General features: G+C 51.6%; 1 protein-coding gene across 5 annotated transcripts in view; it reads right to left on the bottom strand.

Annotated features, from left to right (window-relative positions):
- Positions 1-207: 207 nt before the first annotated feature.
- CEP192 (centrosomal protein 192) overlaps positions 208-20,068 on the bottom strand; it is a 70,456-nt gene continuing 50,595 nt past the window's right edge. For 3 of the 5 annotated variants that reach the window (XM_064481674.1, XM_031439253.2, XM_031439256.2), the window contains 12 exons: positions 17,849-17,996; positions 16,753-16,928; positions 16,049-16,172; positions 14,580-14,685; positions 13,947-14,154; positions 13,223-13,302; positions 12,279-12,374; positions 9,044-9,163; positions 8,471-8,592; positions 6,458-6,587; positions 5,939-5,997; positions 208-640 (listed from right to left, as the gene is read on the bottom strand). In XM_064481674.1, coding sequence (XP_064337744.1) covers positions 502-640; positions 5,939-5,997; positions 6,458-6,587; positions 8,471-8,592; positions 9,044-9,163; positions 12,279-12,374; positions 13,223-13,302; positions 13,947-14,154; positions 14,580-14,685; positions 16,049-16,172; positions 16,753-16,928; positions 17,849-17,996 — 1,508 coding nt within the window. In that variant the 3' untranslated portion in view covers positions 208-501. The remainder of the gene's footprint in view (positions 641-5,938; positions 5,998-6,457; positions 6,588-8,470; positions 8,593-9,043; positions 9,164-12,278; positions 12,375-13,222; positions 13,303-13,946; positions 14,155-14,579; positions 14,686-16,048; positions 16,173-16,752; positions 16,929-17,848; positions 17,997-20,068) is intronic. The other 2 variants (XM_031439254.2, XM_031439255.2) reach the window with 2 other exon arrangements.

Genomic DNA, 20,068 nt, shown 5'->3' with positions numbered 1-20,068 from the left:
TGGAGAAAGACAACTGCTTTCAAAGGAAGCTTCTTTTCTACTCTGGGCAATTAGCTAAAACACAGAAAGAACAGAGGAGGAATTTCTTAGGGGAAAGGACCCTGTAATGGAGGAGGAAAAAATCACAGAGCACGCCCGAAAGACTGGAAATAGCAGAATAAAATGAAAGTCTAATTTCTATGCGACATCATATTAAAAAAAGTCAACTTCCATGAAAAATAAGTTTATTTCTGGATATACCAACTAAAATCTATGCCATGTTTATTCAGAACATCGTAATCAATGCAAAAATAGAACTCTCTTCTCCATGTAAAAGTTACATACTGGAGGCTGGATACATGATGCTTCAGTCAGGTCTTCAGTATTAGCTTCTCAAAACAGAAAAGTCACAGACACCCAGCTTCTCATACAAAATATATACAGAACAATACTGGTAGTGTAGAAAAAATGAAGTTACCAAACCAGAACTTATGTGATTTACTTCACACACAATGCATTTGGTCAACTTTTTTCAAAAGCTTCACCAACCAGTCGAATGGCGACACTCCTGCCTTCGTCTGTTTGAACCACCAGCAAAGCTTCGAATCTGCCCACGGACCTCGGCCTGAACTGCACGGGCATGTTGATGTAGTGCTGGGCTCTGCAAAGAGAGGGGCCGTCAGCGCCAACACCCGCGGTTCTGAGGAAAGAAACCCACCAGGGTGGGAGCTCTGGTGGGGCCTGTGAGCCTGGAGCCCGTGTCCTGTCTGCAGAAGCAGGGACCATCCAGCCAAGAGGGGGCCAAGAGCACGGCCACACCCCTTCCCATGTGACGGGGTGTCAGCTGGATGAACACTGTGATGTCGCAGCACCTGAATAAATGGCTCACGGAGGACGCCTGGGGGCTACATGGGACCAGGAACCAACACTTTTCAGAAAGATACGAGGAAGAGATCATCACTTAGGGCCCCCAAAAGAACCTTTACCCCAAAACTGCTCATCAGCGCTCCTTCTCCATCACCTTCTTCACACGTGACCACTCGACGCGGGGTAAGTGACTGTCCCCGCCCACAGCACACGCATGGCCTCTGCACCCAGCATCTCCCGCGACCAACGGGTAGACGGCCGCCCACAGCCCACCCTACGAGGACCGGCCCAGAGCCACCCGTGGCCGCTCGCAGCTTGGGGAAGGTGCTGGCCTGCTCGGCAGACACGGCGGCTGATGCAGAGCCCCATTTCCACTCTGGAAGTGACTGGTCCACCTTCACAGAGCAGGCAGCCCTCTCATGATGGTGAGGGGCCAGGCGGGGCTTCTGAGGGCCTGGAACAGACTGTCCACCTGTGGAGACAAGCTGGCCGCCGCAACCCACCCACCGTGACCTCCCACCAGCCCGGCCAGCCCCGCAGCCTGAGTCGGGGACCAACACACATGCCCACATCTCCATCTCCCCTTCAGACCAGCAGATTCTCAGGGCGGCCGTGGAAGCAACACCCTCCTCCTCCAAGTGGAGAGATGTCATGCTTCTGTGTGAAGACACCAGCTTCCCCTTCACGAAGGCACAAGTCTTCTCCATGTGTCACAGGAGAAGGCTTTTATATGACTAGAGTTCACTCCGTTTGTAAACAGGGAGGACTTATTGCTTTACACACATGGTTTTCTTATTCACATTTCATCAAGTTTAGGTGCTGCCAATCATTAAAGTTGATGCTGGAATCTGTAACACTACGTATTTATCGTAAGTTCCACAATGACAGTTAATGTGGATGAATATAGAACACATCAAAATAGATGACCTTCCACCAGTAAAGTATAAAATTACCTTATTTTAATTTATTTTCAAAGCATAAAAATTTAGGGGGGGGGGTGTAGCTCAGTGGTAGAGTGCAAGCTTAGCGTGCATGAGGTCCTGGGTTCAATCCCCAGTACTTCCTCTGAGAATAAGTAAGTAAACCTAATTGCCTCTGCCCATAGGAAGGAAGGAAGGAAGGAAGGAAGGAAGGAAGGAAGGAAGGAAGGAAGGAAGGAAGGAAGGAAGGAAGGAAGGAAGGAAGGAAAAAAGAAAAAAACCCAAAGCATAAACATTTAAAAACATTTCAAAGTAAAAACATGTTCAAAGAATATAAAGCAAACAAAATGTATCTTGTGATACTATTTTAAATGACAGCTTATGTAAACTGTCCAAATTTTGCTTAGCTTAAAACCATTCCTCATGTTTCTAAGTTCTTCTGGCTGCTGTGACGTGACCTCGGCTGCACAGGGAAGCAGTGTTGCAATTCAGGACAGCTGACAGTCTTCTAGCCCTGGGATGCACGTCACCAAGTTCAACTCTATAAAAATCTCCCTTTAAATGGCTAGAATGAACACATTTTATATTTTAAAATTGGTTTTTAGTAAGCAAAACGCCATCTCCACTTATGAAAGCAGGATTTCTCGTTAAGGACGCTGTACGCATCACTTCCCATCACGCTCGTGATACTCGGTGGCGGGGGTGGGGGTGGGGGGAGGAGGTGCTGCTGAGACAACTAAGACGTCCAGGGAGGCTCACACGGAAGAAAGACGATAGCAGCTTGTTAAAAAGCTCAGATGATGAAAAATAAAGATGTGATTATGAAATAATTTGACATTTTAATTGCCAAAGTCGTATTTCAAGGAGGCAGTGTGGTATTCTACAAGGTATAGTACCTCCATGGCGACCACCGGCTGCCCACGCACCTCACTGGGCGGCCTCGCCCGGCAACCCACACGGGAGCAGAGGTTGCCGCCTGTAACGCTACTGGGACCAAACAGAAACAGGTTCTTTTTCTGCAAACAGTCAAGAACTAGCTGATTTACAAATTTCAGCTGAAATAGGATAAAAAAAAAACCTTGAAAGAAAACTAAGCAAAGAACATAACATCAAAAGAGAATCTGAAGCCACTACGTGTTCCGTGATGAAAGGTGGAAAGGAGTGTTTATCTCCTGAGCAGCCTGCATTACCCTCCAGCCACAAAGCGGGCAAGTGTCATGAAGCCCAACAATTTAACAAGTTGTTGTGACTAACGAGTCTTCACCAAAACCGTAGATGAGCTGAATGCAAACATCGTTTTGAAAAAAACCTGTTAGGCTCTTCAAGGAAATTAAAAAAAAAAAAACCTTAAGAGTTATTAAACTATTTTTAGAAGATTTAAAAAAAAAACAACTTTAAGATCAGAGCTCCCCCACCCCCAGAAGCTGTGCCGGGGTGTGCTCCTTCACAGGCCCTCCCGCCCAGCTGCTTCACCTGTAAAGACACACCTGCAACACCACCGAGGCTGGGGATGTGACCCAGGAGAGAGTAAACAGAAGCAGAGCGAGTGACGCCGTTATGAGAGCGTCCAAGTTCAGGGTAGGTATTTACTCTGCATCCGTCCGTATGCAGCCACTCTCTAAGCGGGCAAGTGGCCCCCGCAGTCCTGTCTCTGTCCTGAGCAGCGCAGCCTTGGTCAGGACCGGGGACGTGGCCGGTCTCGGGTCATCAGGGCAAACATCACGACCGGAGGGACCCACTGGGGGGACCAGAGCTTGGAGCAGAGCAGCTGGAGGACTCGACCGAGCCGTGTTTAACCTCAGGCCCTTCCCCTCCGTGTCCCTGCTGAAGGGGTTGTGCGGGAAAGCCCTGCCTCGGAACCGGATGCCCTCCCACTCCCGGGGCGTCAGTGCCAGTGGTCTGGCGGGGCTGGGCCGCAGCGCTGGGGGCCCGTCCTCCCCAGTGCTCCCCGGATGGCACCAATACCCCGTCTCACTGCTGTAACCGCCCGCACCACCAGCAGCGCCCACGTCTCCACACAACACACCAGGAGACTGAGGCTGAGACAAGTCAAGGCCACGCAGCTCTCTGGACACAGTCCTTGTTGAAGCTGCACAACCTGTGCCTGTAGGCGGGGCTCCTGGGGGGCACGCTCCACAGCATGCAGGATGGGGGGTGGAGGGGACGGCCCCCAGCTCCAGTTCACAGAGGTAAAGCCAGCTTCTGAGTCAGCATGCTGGGCTAGAACTCAGAGAGCCCTCAAATGTCTGCACGTGGGCCCCTTCCCCCAGAATGTGACATGGTTCTGGGACAGCCTCCTGGTGCTAAATAGATCCTATGATAATTACAATGGTTTACAGGCTCAAAGACGAAGACGGAAGTATTTTCAGTACTAAGCCCAACAGAACCTGACGTTAAAGTTCTCAGTACATGACCCCCAGCTTGAGATTTCAGCCTTCAGGTACCTCACAGGGAAAAAGAAAGTTAGCGAGACCCTACAACAGTGAGCAAAAGGCAGTAAGCACACACCTGCCAGCAGCTCTGCAACGTGAACGGACTAAGCGCTCCAGCCAAAAGGCAGCGGCCGGATGGACAAGGAGCAAGACCCACACGCACCCTGCCTACGAGAGACTCACTGCAGACTCAGGACACAGAGCAGGGGATGGAAAAAGGCGTTGCGTGGCAGCAGCCCAAGTGTCCACCGACAGATGGACGGGTAAGGAAGATACAGACACATTTATACACACACATATACACACATACACGCACATACACACACAGACATATATACACACATACATACACATATATACATACATACACATATACACATACATGCACATACCTATACACATACACACACATATATACATACACACATGCATACACACACATACACGTATATAGACACACATTCACACACAACAGAATACTACTCAGCCATAAAAAAGAATGAAATCTTGCCATCTGCAACAACATGGATGGACCTGGAGGGCATTACGTAAGTGAAATAAGTCAGAGACAAATACTGGATGATTTCACTTACACGTGGAATAAACAAAACAAATGAACACACACAACAAAACAGAAACAGAGTCACAGACACAGAGTACAAACAGACGATTGCCAGAGCGGAGGGAAGAAATGGATGCGGGAGATGGAGAGGTACAAACGAGCCCTCCTCGGCATGAAGCACAGCGTAGGGAGCGTGGTCAGCAACAACGCAGTAGCAGCTGTGTGGCGACGCGTCACACCAGACTAGCTGAGGTCACCACTTTGAAATATACAGAAACAGAAAGGCACAGAAGTACAGACTAATGTGGTGTCGTGCTCAATTACACTTCAAAGACAAACGAATGCAGAGAAAGATCAGGTTTGCGGCTGCCAGAGGCGTGGCGGGGGGCTGGATGAGGCAGACAGGAGGTCAAAACTCTCCATTACAGGATAAATAAGGACCAAGGGTGTTACGTGCCACAGGACAGACACACTGACACTGTGCATTAGCAAAGCTGGTAGGAGAAGTCCCAGCAGTTCTCGTGACACACGCTTTTCCTATTTAACTGTGTCTCTAGGTGAGCTGAGGTGGTCGTCATTCCCTGGCACCTGTGAGGCAAACCACGCTGCACACCTTACCCTTACCCAGTGCTGCACATCAACTACACCAACAAAACTGGAAGAATATATACATATATGTCTTAAAAAATACAAACAAAACCACATTAAAAAAAGAAAAAATTAGCAAGGACGACAAGAAAGTGAGGCTCTGATTTAAGAACAATACAGGATTATGTGAAGAATGACAACTGGAAAATACGGTAAGAAAAGTTTTCCCAATTAATCTGGGAAGGCTTTTGTCCCAGTTAGTAAAAATTTAAAGCCCTGCTTCTCAGCATAGGGGAAAGTAACATCTGAGGCAGAAGTTCTTCTACAGTTAAATCACTAGAGAATTAGGTTCTTTGTAAGCCTGTGGCAGGCGGCTGGGATCACACAGTAAGTTAAGTCTGGGTCGCCACCCCGCCAGGCACACCTGCGGGCCACGACCGGTCCCCACAGCCCCTCATCTCCCTCCTCCGTGTGAAGACCCAGGCACTCGGTGCTCTGTGCTGCGGCTGGCTGTGACCGGGGAGCCCTCAGTCCTGACCCCCGAGAGGCCCGGCACGAGGACCAGACAGTGCAGTTTCTGATACACTCACCTCAAAGAGTATTTTGAATGTTTGACGTAGAAAGGCTCTCTGGGACTTAAAAACTTCAGCTGGAATTTAATATGAAACACTTTATGAAGTTATGCAAGTTAGGTATTTGTCATACTTAAATTAGCATCCCAACATTTCTTCAATTAAAGATACATTTTGTAAATTTACGTAGATTCACAAAATTAGGTAGGACAATAAATGCTCATGAAAACACATGTAAGGGAATTTTAATGAGTTTACTCTAGTTTTCACTTGAGCAAATGTTATCCAGAAACGTGCTGGTGTAACAGCGCAGAAGAAAACAAAGCAGAAAGAAGTGGAAAAACGGAAACATGATAAACACAAAATATTTTCAATTTTCAGATAAAGGGTCATAAACTTCCTGTGAACTTCTTTTCAAATACAGTATTAAGGCATTTTAAAAATTAAATTACAACTTAAATCTATAAGATAAGCTTCTAATTATCAGGAAAACGTTTATCTAAGAGTTGAACAAAACCCACACCATTTCCAACCTACCGAGTGTGTGATGAAGGAATTGTTTCGCAGATTGACTTTTAGCGTCCTCGACTCCCCAACTCTCGTCGGCAGAAACTGATACACATCTTCTGGGGCATAGACGCCACGGTGAGTCAGGTCAAGCTGCCTGCTACGGAAATAGGTTTAAAAGTTACCTAGCTAAACTAGTTAAAATCCACAGTAACTTAAACTATTTACGTGTCAGCCTATGAGGTGCTGCTTTAACCTGCGTCTTCTGCATGACTCAGCTAACCTATCGTAAAGGCGACTGAACTGACCTGTATTAAGACCAACCGCTGGGGCAGGGACTCCAGCGGGGCGCACGGTCTGTCAGAAGTGCCCCGGCACCGGGCCCATCTCACCCTCAGCGCCACGCCCCGGACAGGCTGCCGCCGTCCAGCCTCCATGCTACTGATGGTCACTTCCTCCTGGCAGGCTCACCTCCACCCCAAACGCCTGGCCCTGGACGGCCCTGGCTGCCCTCCCTGGCAACCACATCTTGGAGCCAGCAGCCTCACCACGTGCATCTCAGCTCAGACTGCGCCTCGGCCACATCCAAGCACCATACAACTGTCTCCCTCCCACCCCGAGGACACCCATCCCCATAGCTCGGTCTTCTCGCCTCTAACCCGACCCCCCCAGGTCCTGTCTCTGGACATTACTAGAACTGACCCCTCCTGTCCAGCCCTCTGTCTGCTCCGTCACCAAGTCCTTCAAACTTCCTTCCTGAAAACTGCTTCAATTTCCCCATTTCCCACTGCCCTTGCCACCATCTGAGTCCTGGCCACTGGAAAACAGCCCTGGACTTGTTTCCCCAGGTCTGCTCTTGCCTCCTCCCCAGTCCACCCCTCAGCCAGAAGCTCCACCTAACAGATGCACCACTGCTGGCGTCCAGGGCTTTGCAGATGACCCCCACGCGCTGGACTCGGCCCCGCCCGCCAGGCTCCCGCTCTCCGCTCAGGCCCAGAAGCTCCTTTTGGTTTTTGGTTCCTCAGGAGCCAAAGCCCCACCGGTCCTTTGCATGAGAGGCCCCATTCCAGGGAGGGTCTTCCCAGGCAGCACATTCCCCGTTTACTCCCCTCCCGTCCTTCCCGTGGGCTGACGCAGGCCTGTCAGCGCGACCGTCCAGCAGTCCAGGTCTCCTGCCCAGGCCCACAGCCTGGATAGGCAGGCAGCGGGCACCCAGGAAGCCCAGGTGAGCCGAGCGTCAGCAGCACAGCGCGGGGGCAACACACACCTTCCCAGGACTCGTCTCCCACAAAATGCACTCTCTTCCTCTAGTGGACCATAAAATTCAGCAGGTACTTAATGTGTATTTTTCTTATAAGCATCTTCCTCCAGAACTGAGTGAGCTCTAAGTATCACTCAACTAGGACTGCAAGGAACATCTTCATAATTACCACTAAAGCACAGTGAGCTGATGGCACAACGTCGCCTTTGGAAAGTTTTTAAGAATCTACTTTCACACACAGTTTTGGGGAATGTAACCCAGTACAGCTACTCTGGGAAAATTACTTGGCAGGTTATTTTAAAGTCTAATAAAAGCTTATCATATGAACTAGCAATTCTACTCCTATTTTTATCCAAGAAATGAAAAAATATGTCAGAAAAATACACATATAATAATGTTAATGGCATCTTCATTCATAATAGCTCCACACTGGGAGCCACAAATGCCAAGAGGAAAATGAATTAACTGCTGTGTTCACAGGATGGAACAGATGCAAGTGTCCTCAACACCATGAAGGAACCCCCGCCAGATACAACGTGCGCATGTACGTGAGACTCCACAGAACAAACTGTGGCCACAAGTCAGGACAGCACAAACCCTGGGCGGGGTGGGCCCGGCTGCAGGGAGACATCAGAGAACCCTCCAGGGTGAGACAGCCCCGTCCTGACCGGCTTGGCGACGGCACACGTCAGCTCCCAGGGAAGCCACGGAGCCCTTGGTGGAATGTGCCTGCATGTCAGTGAAGCCCGGGGAGCAGCCCTGGAGCAGCAGCAGGGACATACCCAGGGATGGGCGCAGACGCCTCAGACACGGCTCGCCTCCGGGCCTTAGCCAGGTTATCCACCTTCACCAGCGTGTGTGCGGAAACGCGTGCGCGCTCAGGCTCACTCTCTGCGGGGATGCTCTGCGTAGGGAAGTCACAGGGGGGAGGAGAAATAAACAGACGGACATCTACCTCTTTGAGTTTTACTATTTCCTTCGTAATTTGGAAAAAGGAGACTCGAGGTTTTTAAATTCCCTTAATCACAAACACGTATCTATCCTGCACAACCTCTCTCTCTCTCTCTCTCTCTCTCTCTCTCTCTCTCACACACACACACACACACACACACTCACTGTCTTACCTAATTAGGGCAAGCACAGATTTCATGGAGCCAAAACCTCAAACATGCCAATCAATAAAGACCCACAAGAAAAGTAAGATGGTAAGATTCCACAACAGAATTACAGAATTACTGAGATTAGAACGCTACCAGGAACATACTCCGCATTTTCAGGCCAGTTTTTCACGCCAGCTTCACTTGGTGTCTCTCGCACACACCCAACACTTGACTCAGACCCTGTGCAGGACTCACCTGTCCACACAGCTGGAACCGCAGGGTGTGCTTCAGGTGAGGCTCCTTCAGCGGGTGACACTCAACATCCCAAAACTGGGCATAGTCCCCTCTGTCCCTGGGCAGAAACGTGACGGAGACCTACGAACAGCGCAGCCGGGAGAGAAACCGAGACACTGAGCCTCACACGCCAGCGAGCCTGCCAGGGCCACGTGCTGGCATGGAAACCTGACGGAAACGTGGTTTTGCATCAGCTAGTTTTGTCACTAATAAAAAAGACTTTGAACATCTGTAGTGGGCTTGTTACTATACCAGACCCAAAATACATTTTTCTTTAAGGCTTCATGTAACATATTCCTCAAAATGTAAGTTTTTTCAATTAGGAAGTTATTAAAAAGTTCTAGGGGTAAATCAACTACACTTCAATAAAAAACAGAATTAAAAAAAGAAGTTCTAGGGTATACGACCCAAATGAGAAAAGTGTGACCCACAAAACAGAGTCCAGACTTTCCCCGAGACGCCCATGGAACCCTCTGCTGGCCAAGTGGTAGAGGACCAAAGCCTTGCCCAGACCTCGAGCCGCAGAGGACACGCCGGACACAGGGGAAGGCAGGGGGCACGGAGCAGGAGGTGAACGGCGGGAACACCGGGCCCCCAGGAGAGCCCTCGCAGTCACCGCAGACGCCCTCAGAACCCGGCACCCCGACGGCGCAGCTCCCCGCCGGGTCACATCCACGAACTCTACACGCACAACACGTAAGAGGGTGGTGACGAGAAAGTGGAAATATTTACGAAGTGTAGCAGCATTAAGAGCTCTTTAAATCAGGTGTTCAGTGTTAGAAGCACTGGCTACCAGTCAGGTTGGCGGTTAGGCAGTGTCTCTGAATCTGGATGTGCTGCAGGGACCTAAGTTCCGCGGGCCATGTGGCCTGCAGGCAGAGCGTGGGGGCAGAGGCGGAGCTGGGGTGGAGTCACACCCCTGAAGATGACGCGAGCACTGGGCGGGTTCAGGAGCGAAAACGCAGACCGCCTGGAACCACTGGGGCCACCGCCCCACGTGTCCTGCAGCCCCACTGCACCCCCCACCACACCACCCAAGACAAAGAAAGAGAAGGGAAAGCCTACTGCCCCACAGGTCACAATCCAGGCACATGGCGGGGACGCGGTCGTCAGCAGTCACCCCATTCTCCCTCACCCCAGCCCGGCGCCCGCCACTCCACTGTCTCTCTGGACGCTCCGCGTTTCACAGAGGGAACCACCCAGTGCACGGCCTTCTGGGTGTGGCTCCGCTCGGCAGCACGTTTCCCAGGGTCATCCACGTGGCAGCGTGTAGCCAGTGTCTCACCGCTCTTTATGGCCAAACAGCATTCCATTGCGTGCACACGCACATTTTGTTTATCCATCAGCTGATGGACACTGGACTGTCTCCACCTTTCTGAGCTACTGTAAATAAGGGTGCTATGAACGCCTGTACGCAAGGCACCGTCTGAACACTGGTTTTGAATTCAGTCTGCATCCGGTGTAACTGCTGGATCACACATATGGCAGCTGCACCGTCTTCCGCTCCCACCAACTTCCCCACAGCTTTGTCAACACTGTTTTTCAGTCACAGTCATTCTGGCAAGTGTGCCGCGACCTCACTGCGGCTCTGATTTGCATTTCCTTGGCGGCGAGGAGTTCTGAGCACCTCTCGTGCGTTTACTGGCCACCTGTACGTCGTCTCTGGAGAAATGTCTGCTCATTTTTAAACTGGGTATTTGTCTTTATCTTAATGGGTCGTAAGAGTCCCTTATACACATCCTGGACACGCGTCCGCTGTCAGTACGTGACTTGTAAACACTTCCTCTCGTGACCTGCAAGTACTTTCTCTGGATTTTCTGCTTACTTTCTCAGTGGTGCCCTTTGACGCACACAGACTTAAGTCCTGGTGACTCAGCTGCTTCTCCTCCTGTGGCTCATGCTATACTGGGTACACCCGGCCACCCAAGGCTGGACCCGAGGTCACCACGCCTGTCACCTCCAGCAGGTTTAGAGCCACTGCTCTCACACTGAGGTCTACGGTCCACTTCGAGTGATTTGTGTGTGTGGTGTGAGGCAAGGGTCCCAGGGTCCGTAAGCAGGAGGGCTTATGTGGGACTTCCAAGTTCATCCCACACATTCCGCACGTCTCCCCTCATGCCAACCCCACTCTGCTTTGATCCTGTAGCTTTGTAGCAGGTTTTGAAAATGGGAAGTGTGAGTCCTCCAGCTCTGTTCTTTTTCAAGAGTGTTTTGGTTATTTCGGGTCTCTTGCAGACCCTTAAGAATTTGGGGACCAGAATTTGGGATAACACCGCCCACCCCAACCCCAGCAACAAGCAGAGCTCTGACTGGGATGGTGTCAGTTCTGCAGCTCAGCCCAGGAAGCACCGCTCTAACAACACCAGGCCTTCTGGTCCACGAACAGAAGCCGTCCTTCCTGCTGGGGCTTTTCTGCAACTTTCCCTCAGATGTGGAGCTTCTGCTGAGCCGTGTGTGTTCCCTGTTCTGTTGCCTGTGGTCTGGGAAATGTCATCAACTATGCTGGGAGAACTGCGTGTCTGTCCAAAACAGTCAGACCCTCCTGGAAGCCGGTTACACAGACCCGGCAGAGCGCACGGAGTCTGTGAGCCTCTCACTGCTCAAAGGTTCCCTTATGGCCAGTTACGAGTTCACAACCGTATTCTACGACCTGTTCCACATCTGAATCCTGAGCAACTGGACCGAGATCACGTAAGTGCTATAGTTTAAACAAGTTCCAGCTACTGGAATGAAAAAGTGTATCACTGAGGCCACGTGAGCAGCCAGCGTCCCCGGGAGATACAGGCGACAAACCAGGACCTACAGGGTCGTGGCACTAAAGGACCTGCCACATTCACCCACAAAGGTGCTCCGTGGCCCCACGAGAACTGAGTGGTCTGCAGTAGGGGCAGGCTTTTCTGACTCTGGCTGGTGGACAGAACTTCTGTATCAGGGCTACTAGGAGTGTGTTCTGAGCACTGGCAGCCTGTGGCCAGAGGAAGCGCTCACGTCAGAACGTGACCCAGCACGTGTCACCAAGGTGGGGGTCTTCGTGACCTGGAGTCGTGTTCACAGCAAGATTCCTGGGCAGGAGCCTGGCTGTGCACGGCCATGGTATACATGAAGAAACTCTCCTGGCTGGAAACACACGAGGCTCTTCCCGCCAATCAACACCGTGTTCTGACCAGGTGGCTGTGAAAACAGTGTCAGAACTCACCGTTTGGGTCCCGTGGCTCTCCAGTAGTCCAGAAACAGGAGAACACCTGAACGCCGCGTAGGTAGCTCTAAACACACCTCCACTTTCATCAGCTCCCTACAAAGACACCAGTTAAACAATCAAATGAAACGCAAAAAAGTCAACGGATCAACTCCACCCTGACACCATTCCCTCCATGGTCACTGAGGACACCCCTGCCCGTTCTGCAGTGGCCCAGGCCTCACCGGTGCCAGCCCTCCACCAGACCACCGGGGCCACCCACCCCCGGCCAGAGACCTGTCTGTGGGCTGCTGTCCAAACGCCAAGGACTGTCCTCCCCTCAAAGGCCCTGAAGACCCTGCGGCACGGAGTCTGTGAGCCTCTCACTGCTCAAAGATTCCCTTATGGCCAGTTACGAGTTCACAACTGTATGCGTCTAACACCCGTGGGACACCAGTTCATTTCTCTCCAGTGGGCCCAGCGCTATCTTCTGCACACGTCTTGTTACCATTACAGCCACACAAGGGACAGGGCAGAGAGGCTACGACGCTCTCCCCACCACCCGAGCCACACATTCAGCTCAGGCAGCCCCGCTGGCGGACACCATGCACGCTGAGGCCTGCCGGCCAAGTCCAACCCCATCTCCTGCACTGGGTCCTGCTGGCTGAGCACAGACTACAGCACTCAGAGCCTGGGAGAGAGGCTTTTTCTTCAGGATACAGTTACTTCAGGTAAAAACCAGGGCTGCAGGAGGCAGCATTAGGTGGACCAAGCACAGATTTTCACACGTTCTGTAAGCTGACTCTCAAAACCAGCGTGTGAAAAACACGCTGCCCCAACTACAGAGAAAACCAGGCACGGGATCAGGCAGTGGAAGCCCCACCTAGGCTCCCGAGCCAGTCTTCAAACATCCTGCAGAGCATTTAAACACGAAGACAAATGCACCCGAGGCAGTGACTACCGACCTTGACGTAGGGTGGAGCTAGAGATGACAGGTGCCACCTCACGTCTGTGTCACCAGGGTTCTCAAGGTCCAGGTGGTTTTCTAAAAGGAACACAGTCAACAACTCAGACACACTCTTGGAGAGGTAGGTAATCAAGCAGAGTACTTGAGACCGTGAAGACACGACATCGCTACTGCGAGGAGCCCCGAGAGCAGGAAACTGAGCTGGGAGGAGGGCAGACTCCACGAGAGGCCAGGGGCTGGAGGGCCAGGTGACCCCAAATCCCTTCCAAGTGGGCCCAGTGTCCTCAGGCCTCTGAGCGGAACCCTGGTGGGAGGACAGACACGCGCTGACCGCCAGGGCCGCGGCGGCGGCGTGAACCGCAGCGGGCTTCCCACCACCTCTCTGGAGCCTGAAGCCAACTCGTAAGGGGCAGGGCCCAGTTCACTCCCCCAGCTACGGACCCCAGCAATTCTGGCCAAAGACCTACTGAGAGTTGGGGAGGAACGGTTCTGACAGAGAAAACAGCTAAGACTCCTGGAACACAGAGACCTACTAACGGCCCAGAACCAGCACTGCGCACGCCTGAGCCTCCCCAGACCCAGCTCACAACGGAGCGGTCTCTAGCGACTTGCCGGTCCTCTCCGGCGGGAGGAAGCCTGTGCCAGGCGCGGACACGGTGACTGAGAGGAGCCCGCAGCCCAGGCACTCGTGGACACTTGGGGCACAGAGCCTCACACAATACCTGAAGTTTCGCCAGGCTCTGTTGCAGGGAAAGTAACGGTCTTGTTTCTTATCTCAACTTTCGTGGAAGGCGGTTTTGTCCCTGGTCTCACTAGGTGATGAGCTGCAGGCTCAGGCCCGGAGGAAAGGGCCCCGAAGGGGCTGGAGGCCACACGGGAGCAAAGTTCTTGGGTCGTCAAGTCTTCCCGAATCTGAACCTTCACGATTTTCTGAAATGAGCCAAATAAAGAAAGGGGTAAGATTCAAGCTAAGGTGTTTTTTTTTAATTCCCATTTTTAAATCATGGGAGACAAGTGATGCCAAACAAATGAAATACTGATGGATTTAGAAATCTAAATTTATTTAGATCTCAAAATAAATCTTTGATTTCATCCTTCCTTCCCACTCCCCTCTTTTTTCCAAAGCAAATTCTGCAACTCAACGATGGTTTTCGAGCCCCGCTCTGCACGCCTGCCCACCCAGGGGATTCGTTCAGGTCACTAGAGGAGAAACTCTGTACTGAGTGCTCTGCTTTCAGAGGTCCACCTGGGCTGAAAGGACACCCCCGTTTGATTTCTGAAGGATTAATAATGGTTACAGCACTTAAACTGCAAAAAAAAGAGAAACGTTGATTAAAAAACACTTAAGAAAGTACCTTCTGTCCACTGTCACAGTGCACGTAGACGAAGCCGCTCCACGGGAACACCGACTGCTTCATGGAGAAGGAGAAGTTGGGACTCACGAGGATTTGGAGCTTGCTCCTTAGAAGAAGAATTAAGTAATGATATAGCAGTGACAGCAACCACAGAGCCGCAGGCATCGCCCATCAAGGACACTTGCCCACCGCTCAGAAAGAGCACAGAACAGGGAGAGCTTCCACACGTGCCTGCTTCTGCCACGACCCCACCCCACGGCTTGCACAGAGCTGAGTGTGCGAACCCAGACCTCAGGGCACACGTCCCATGAAAACGATGGCGACAGAAATGCCATCTAAACAGCAATTCAAATAAAATTTCTGGAGCGAAAGGCCAGTGCCACGAGAGCCCTGAGCCACTCGGCGATGAAGAGCGAGCCGCCCAGGGCACAGGGAAAGAGCGTTGCTGACGTTTTCTGTGCTCCCCATCCTCTACAAGAGCTACAGGATGTCACAAAAGACTTATATGTGGACGACGCAAGCAGATTTGTGACCTGAAAGTGGCCACTAGTTACAAGAGAGATCACGGTGCCCATGTTCAAACTGGCCAAGCGGGAGCACCGTCCCCCAGGCAGTGGACAAGGCGCTGCAGACGGCCCGTCCTGCCGGGCATCAAGTAGCAAAGAGCTGTCTGACTGCTTCGGCCCTGGGGATGTTTCTCTGGAGTGACCCTACCCACACCTTAACTCAGTCTTGGTCAATTAAACTCTCCTGAAATATATCCTCCATCATTTGCAGAGGTAAATAAACCCCATGTTGATCTTCTGCAAGGTTGCCACCCCAAGTACAAGGCAACTTCCAGACACACGTGTTCTGTGCCGACCCAGACACGGTCCTCGAGGGGCTGCAGGGCTGAGGCTTTACTCCTCCAATAACGTGGCTGCGCACCAGCATTTGACCCCAAAGACTTCTTTCCAGCTTAAAATATCCTTTGTAGAAAACGGTAAGCTAAGGTGGTGGCCCAGACACACAGGAGTCAGGAAGCGTGTCTGTAAAGTGTCCTCAGACACAACCAGCAGAATAAGGTGCCAAACCCAAGGTGATGAGGGCAGGACCACGGGGTTCTGGAGACGCCTCCCATACACAGCCCCACCCCACCCCCACACGCGGGCCCCCAACCTACCCTCCACGCCCAGCCCCACCCCTCCATGCACGGCTGTGCCCCTGCTCTGTGACTCTGCAGGCAGCGCCGTACGTCAGAAAATGTCCTGACATCGTCCACTCCCACCCCACCTCTCCTGGTCCTGTCAGGCCGACACTGTCGCTGGCCGTGGACCCCACCCCGCTAAGCAGCATGAGCCCTGAGCTCACCGAGGTCTCACAAAAGCACACGTGGCGCCCTGTACAGAGGGAGCATGCTGAAAATTCTACTGAATACGTTACAAGCTAGCATCAGAGCAGCACCCGGAGGGAGGGGAGGCCACACTCACTCAGGCGCCACAAACCCATGCGGGGGCGTCACCGTGAGGCAGTGCGCTGGCCAGTGCAGCTCAAACCGCAGCAACCTCACACAATTGTTCACAATCTGGAAACGTCCAGTTTTTGCCAGGTCACCTATGACAGCAGACAAAGAAAGTGTTACTTACATTTTGCATTAGTGAAAAAGACAAAGGTTAACAAATAGTCAAAATAAACTAAGTAAATACACCATGACACCAACTGCCCGATTACACACTGTTTACCCCTGGAAACTACAAAGACGCTGAACAGAGTGCAATACTGAACACAGAGGAGAAAAGGAAATCTGGAAACCGTGACCCCCTGTCTCACCCGGGGCACGCACGTTACGCACGCACGTGCTGTGTGCCTGCTCTGACCACCGGTATCAGTGTCAAGGGCCCAGGAGGCCACGTGCCAAATGAGTTCTCAAGGGTGGGGCATGTGCTGGGGGAAGGGCCCAGGTGGCAGTTCTGCTTCCCGGGGACCCGGGGCTGGGACTGGGGGCCGTGGCCTCGTGTGCTGACGACGTCCTGGTCGAGTCTGAGCTGTGTCTGCAGCCGGCAAGGGGAGGACGGGGCAGGCCAGCAGTCAGTCACACCAGCAGGGAGCCCAGGCCCGTCTGAGAAGAGCCCAGGCACAGAGCAAGCAGAGCCGGGCTGGGAGGACTGTGTGTCGTGGGCGGGGACGTACTCACAGGACGAGGCGACCAGAATCAGGTGCTCGGGCTGCACAGCCCAGGTCTCCTCCGAGGCCAGTCTGTCCTGCGGCGGGCGAACGGCTCGTGACGGAAGTGGCGGACCCTGAGGACCTTTAACTGGCAGAACGTCCAAAGACACATTACCACCGTGTTTCCCACAACTGCCAGCTTCACTAGAGAGAGAGGAAAGAAACTGATAGAAAAGCAGGCTGTATCACATTTTTCTATTAATTATTCATAAACTTAAAAGCTCTTGAATGACACTAACAGTGCATTATATCCTGTATTTTTTCAGTGAGTAAAAATCCTTCCTATTGTGCTTTCTCAAAGTAATGTATAAAAAGTACAGTCTAGTATAGGTTAGATATTACCAATCTTTCATTAGAATGCGCAATGATTTAATTTCTTTCTGCCTGGGTTTCTGCATGTCATCTGAGGAAATTTTTTACTTACTATTGAAACTGTGTTTTCTAATAAGCTTTAGATTACTAAGAAACTGTAATTCAACTAACATTGCATTTTGCAGTCATGAGCGCACAGGGCTTAAGTGAGACTCACTGGGGTGGCGCTCAGGTTCTCCTGCCACAGAGGGGCTCCCACTTGCAGTCGGCACTCGGCAGAGAAACCCCTCTCCACCCCTAGCCCACTGCCCCTGGCCCTCCCCCGTTTCAGATGAGACCTCTGCCACCCCAGAGAAATAGTCACGGGGGAACGTGCGTGGATGGCAGGCCAGTGTCATGTTAGTGCCCCGCCCCTGGGTTTACCGCGGCCACGCAGCAGAGCACCTACAGCAAATTTAGGGCCGACTGGTCATCATGCCTGTAACACACCCCTAAATGATTCAGAAAACAGTCTGTAAACATAAAGACCCAGAAGGAAACGCGGTAAAACGTTAATACCTGGGGACTCTCAGTGCAGGCAGCGTAGGGGAGTTCTCTACGTGATTTTAATTAAAGCTTTTCTGTCAATTTGCAATTATTTCAACTTAAAAATAAAGGTGAAGTAAACATTTAGAGGCAAAACGCTAACAAAGTACAAGGTACTATGAATCAAATAATCCTGCATCTGGCGAGAGAGGCTTTGTTAGTTTTACCTTTTAGATTCCAAGCTAGCTTTGGAAGAAGGCGGAAGTTCTCTGTTAGAAATCGAATTTTTAAATTCTCCAATTACGGAAAGTACAATTTTACGCATGTTTCCGTAGAAGAGCTGGATGTCATTAGGCCGCTGGGGAAGGTCATACACTGAAACAGAAAATGATGCTTGAAGTACATGAATCTTCACACAATCACACCACCAAGCAGAAGAGAAGTCTCTGTCTTCTTGGGTTTTCTTGGGTTAGGGGTCGGGGACATCTTTGTGTCTGGTGCTACTGATCAGCACCAGTGACTGGCAGCTGAGGCTCTGCCCTGGATCTGACGACAGCTGTGCCAGTGGCTCACTCTGACCCTGGGCACCTGGCCTAAGCTCCAGCCTCCCCGAGGGTAACCAGGAGCAGTCATCTCTCCCGGGGCCGCCAGCGTGAACACTTATACACACACACACACGCTGCGGGCCAGGAGCTGCTCCGACCCCTTATACACATTAACCGGGTCAGTTTTCACAGCTCCCCGCCCCGAAGTGAGGGACCTGGAGCACAGGGCGCCTCAGACTGCACACCCTGTAAGTGCCGGTCTCACCAGCACTTAACGGGAGCAAACCCAGAAACCGGGCAGTATTAATACGACTGAGTGTATCTGGATCACAAGACCCCTTGAGTTGAACATCTCTGGACTAATCCCCCTGAATTTACATGTACAAGACATTTTACAGAACACGTCTGTATTTTACATATAAATTAGATACTAAGAATTACGCATTTCTTAAAGTGGAAATTTAGAAAGAACACAGTTAACTATAAGTTGAAATTTATACTAACCAAGGCATCTGATATAAAAGTTTAATTGTGAAAATACTTGCCACAAAAATTACACATTCTGCAGCAGTGAGATCACCACAAATACTGGTAGCAGTAACACGCTCAAACAAATGCTTCCCAAATACTCATGTAAAGAGCTCAACTGCAGCATCCCCACAGCGGTCTGCTGCGCTAACCGACCCAAAACAAAGCGGGACTGCTCCCCTCCCCGGGGACGAAAGCACACCGCCTCCAGAAGCCGCACCCGAAGGCGACAGCAAGTCCCAGCTCAGCCCTGTCTCGGGGAGGGGGCCAGGGTGGTCAGCAGGTTCCCTGGGTGCGTGGTTGGGTTTCAACACAACCCTCAGCACACCCACTTCCCGAATTCCTGTGCACGAGCCCCTCTCCCTGAACATCCTCCCCTCCCCATCCTGCTCTACATCTCCTCCTCGTCAGTGCCCTCACTCTTCACGACACCTTAAGACTCAGCGCTTTCTAAGTGGGGTGCCCTTCCTCGAGCTCGCCCAGACCCCAGTTCTACGGCAGCACCTCACGCTGCACTGTCGTCACCTGCCCTCCCCGGGCCTGCCCACCCCCGGCCAGGACCGCGTCTTCCACCTGCCAACCAGCACCCTGCGTTCCCCACGTGAGTCCTCCATCAACAAGTCACAAAGCTGTGCAGACTCTTGAAGGCTATCCTCTCACATTCCGGCTTCCAGCTGTCTTCACCGTGGCCGCAGCATCACCAGTGTGGCTCCGTCTCTGCGGACCCCTCTCATGGACAGGGGGTGATGCTCAGAAGGGCTGCAAGCTGAGTCTCAGCTCCAAAGCCAGGCTTCTCCCCACTCTGACAAGACCCTCCAGTCTCCCAGTAATTTCTAATGAACCCACCCCTGCTTTCCCTTGAGCAGGTGACTGGATCCTCATTTGCTGAAAAGATCACAGACTGCTGTATATCACCTCTACATGGACATAAACGTCCTCCTCCATCATCTCCAACTTCCGAAGGAATGTGCATTCCATCACTAACACACTAGAAAACAAAAGTGGGGTAAAACGACCACCTCATGGAGGGAGCACGGGGCTCGGAGGCGGAGCAAGTGCTTATTAGCATGCGCGAGGTCCCGGGTTCAATGCCCAGTGCCTCCACGTTAAGTAAGCAAAGAGAAAAGGAATACATGTAGGTGTACGAATGACCGAGGCATTACGCTGTACACCAGAAACCGGCACATTGTAAACTGACTACACTTCAATTAAAAATAAATAAATAAATACATAAATAGCCCTAGTTACCTCCCCCACCCCTCAAAGACACTGCCACCTGAACATAACCACTCTTGATATTCTGGTGCATATACCCCTGCAATTTTACCTATGCAACAATAAACAGACATTAAATTATTCCCAACAAATTGAGAT

The sequence above is a fragment of the Camelus dromedarius genome, chromosome 32, assembly GCF_036321535.1.
Source record: "Camelus dromedarius isolate mCamDro1 chromosome 32, mCamDro1.pat, whole genome shotgun sequence".
Classification (NCBI taxonomy): domain Eukaryota; kingdom Metazoa; phylum Chordata; class Mammalia; order Artiodactyla; family Camelidae; genus Camelus; species Camelus dromedarius.
The sequence above is the reverse complement of the archived record's forward strand: the minus strand, read 5'-3'. Positions and strand labels throughout refer to the sequence as shown.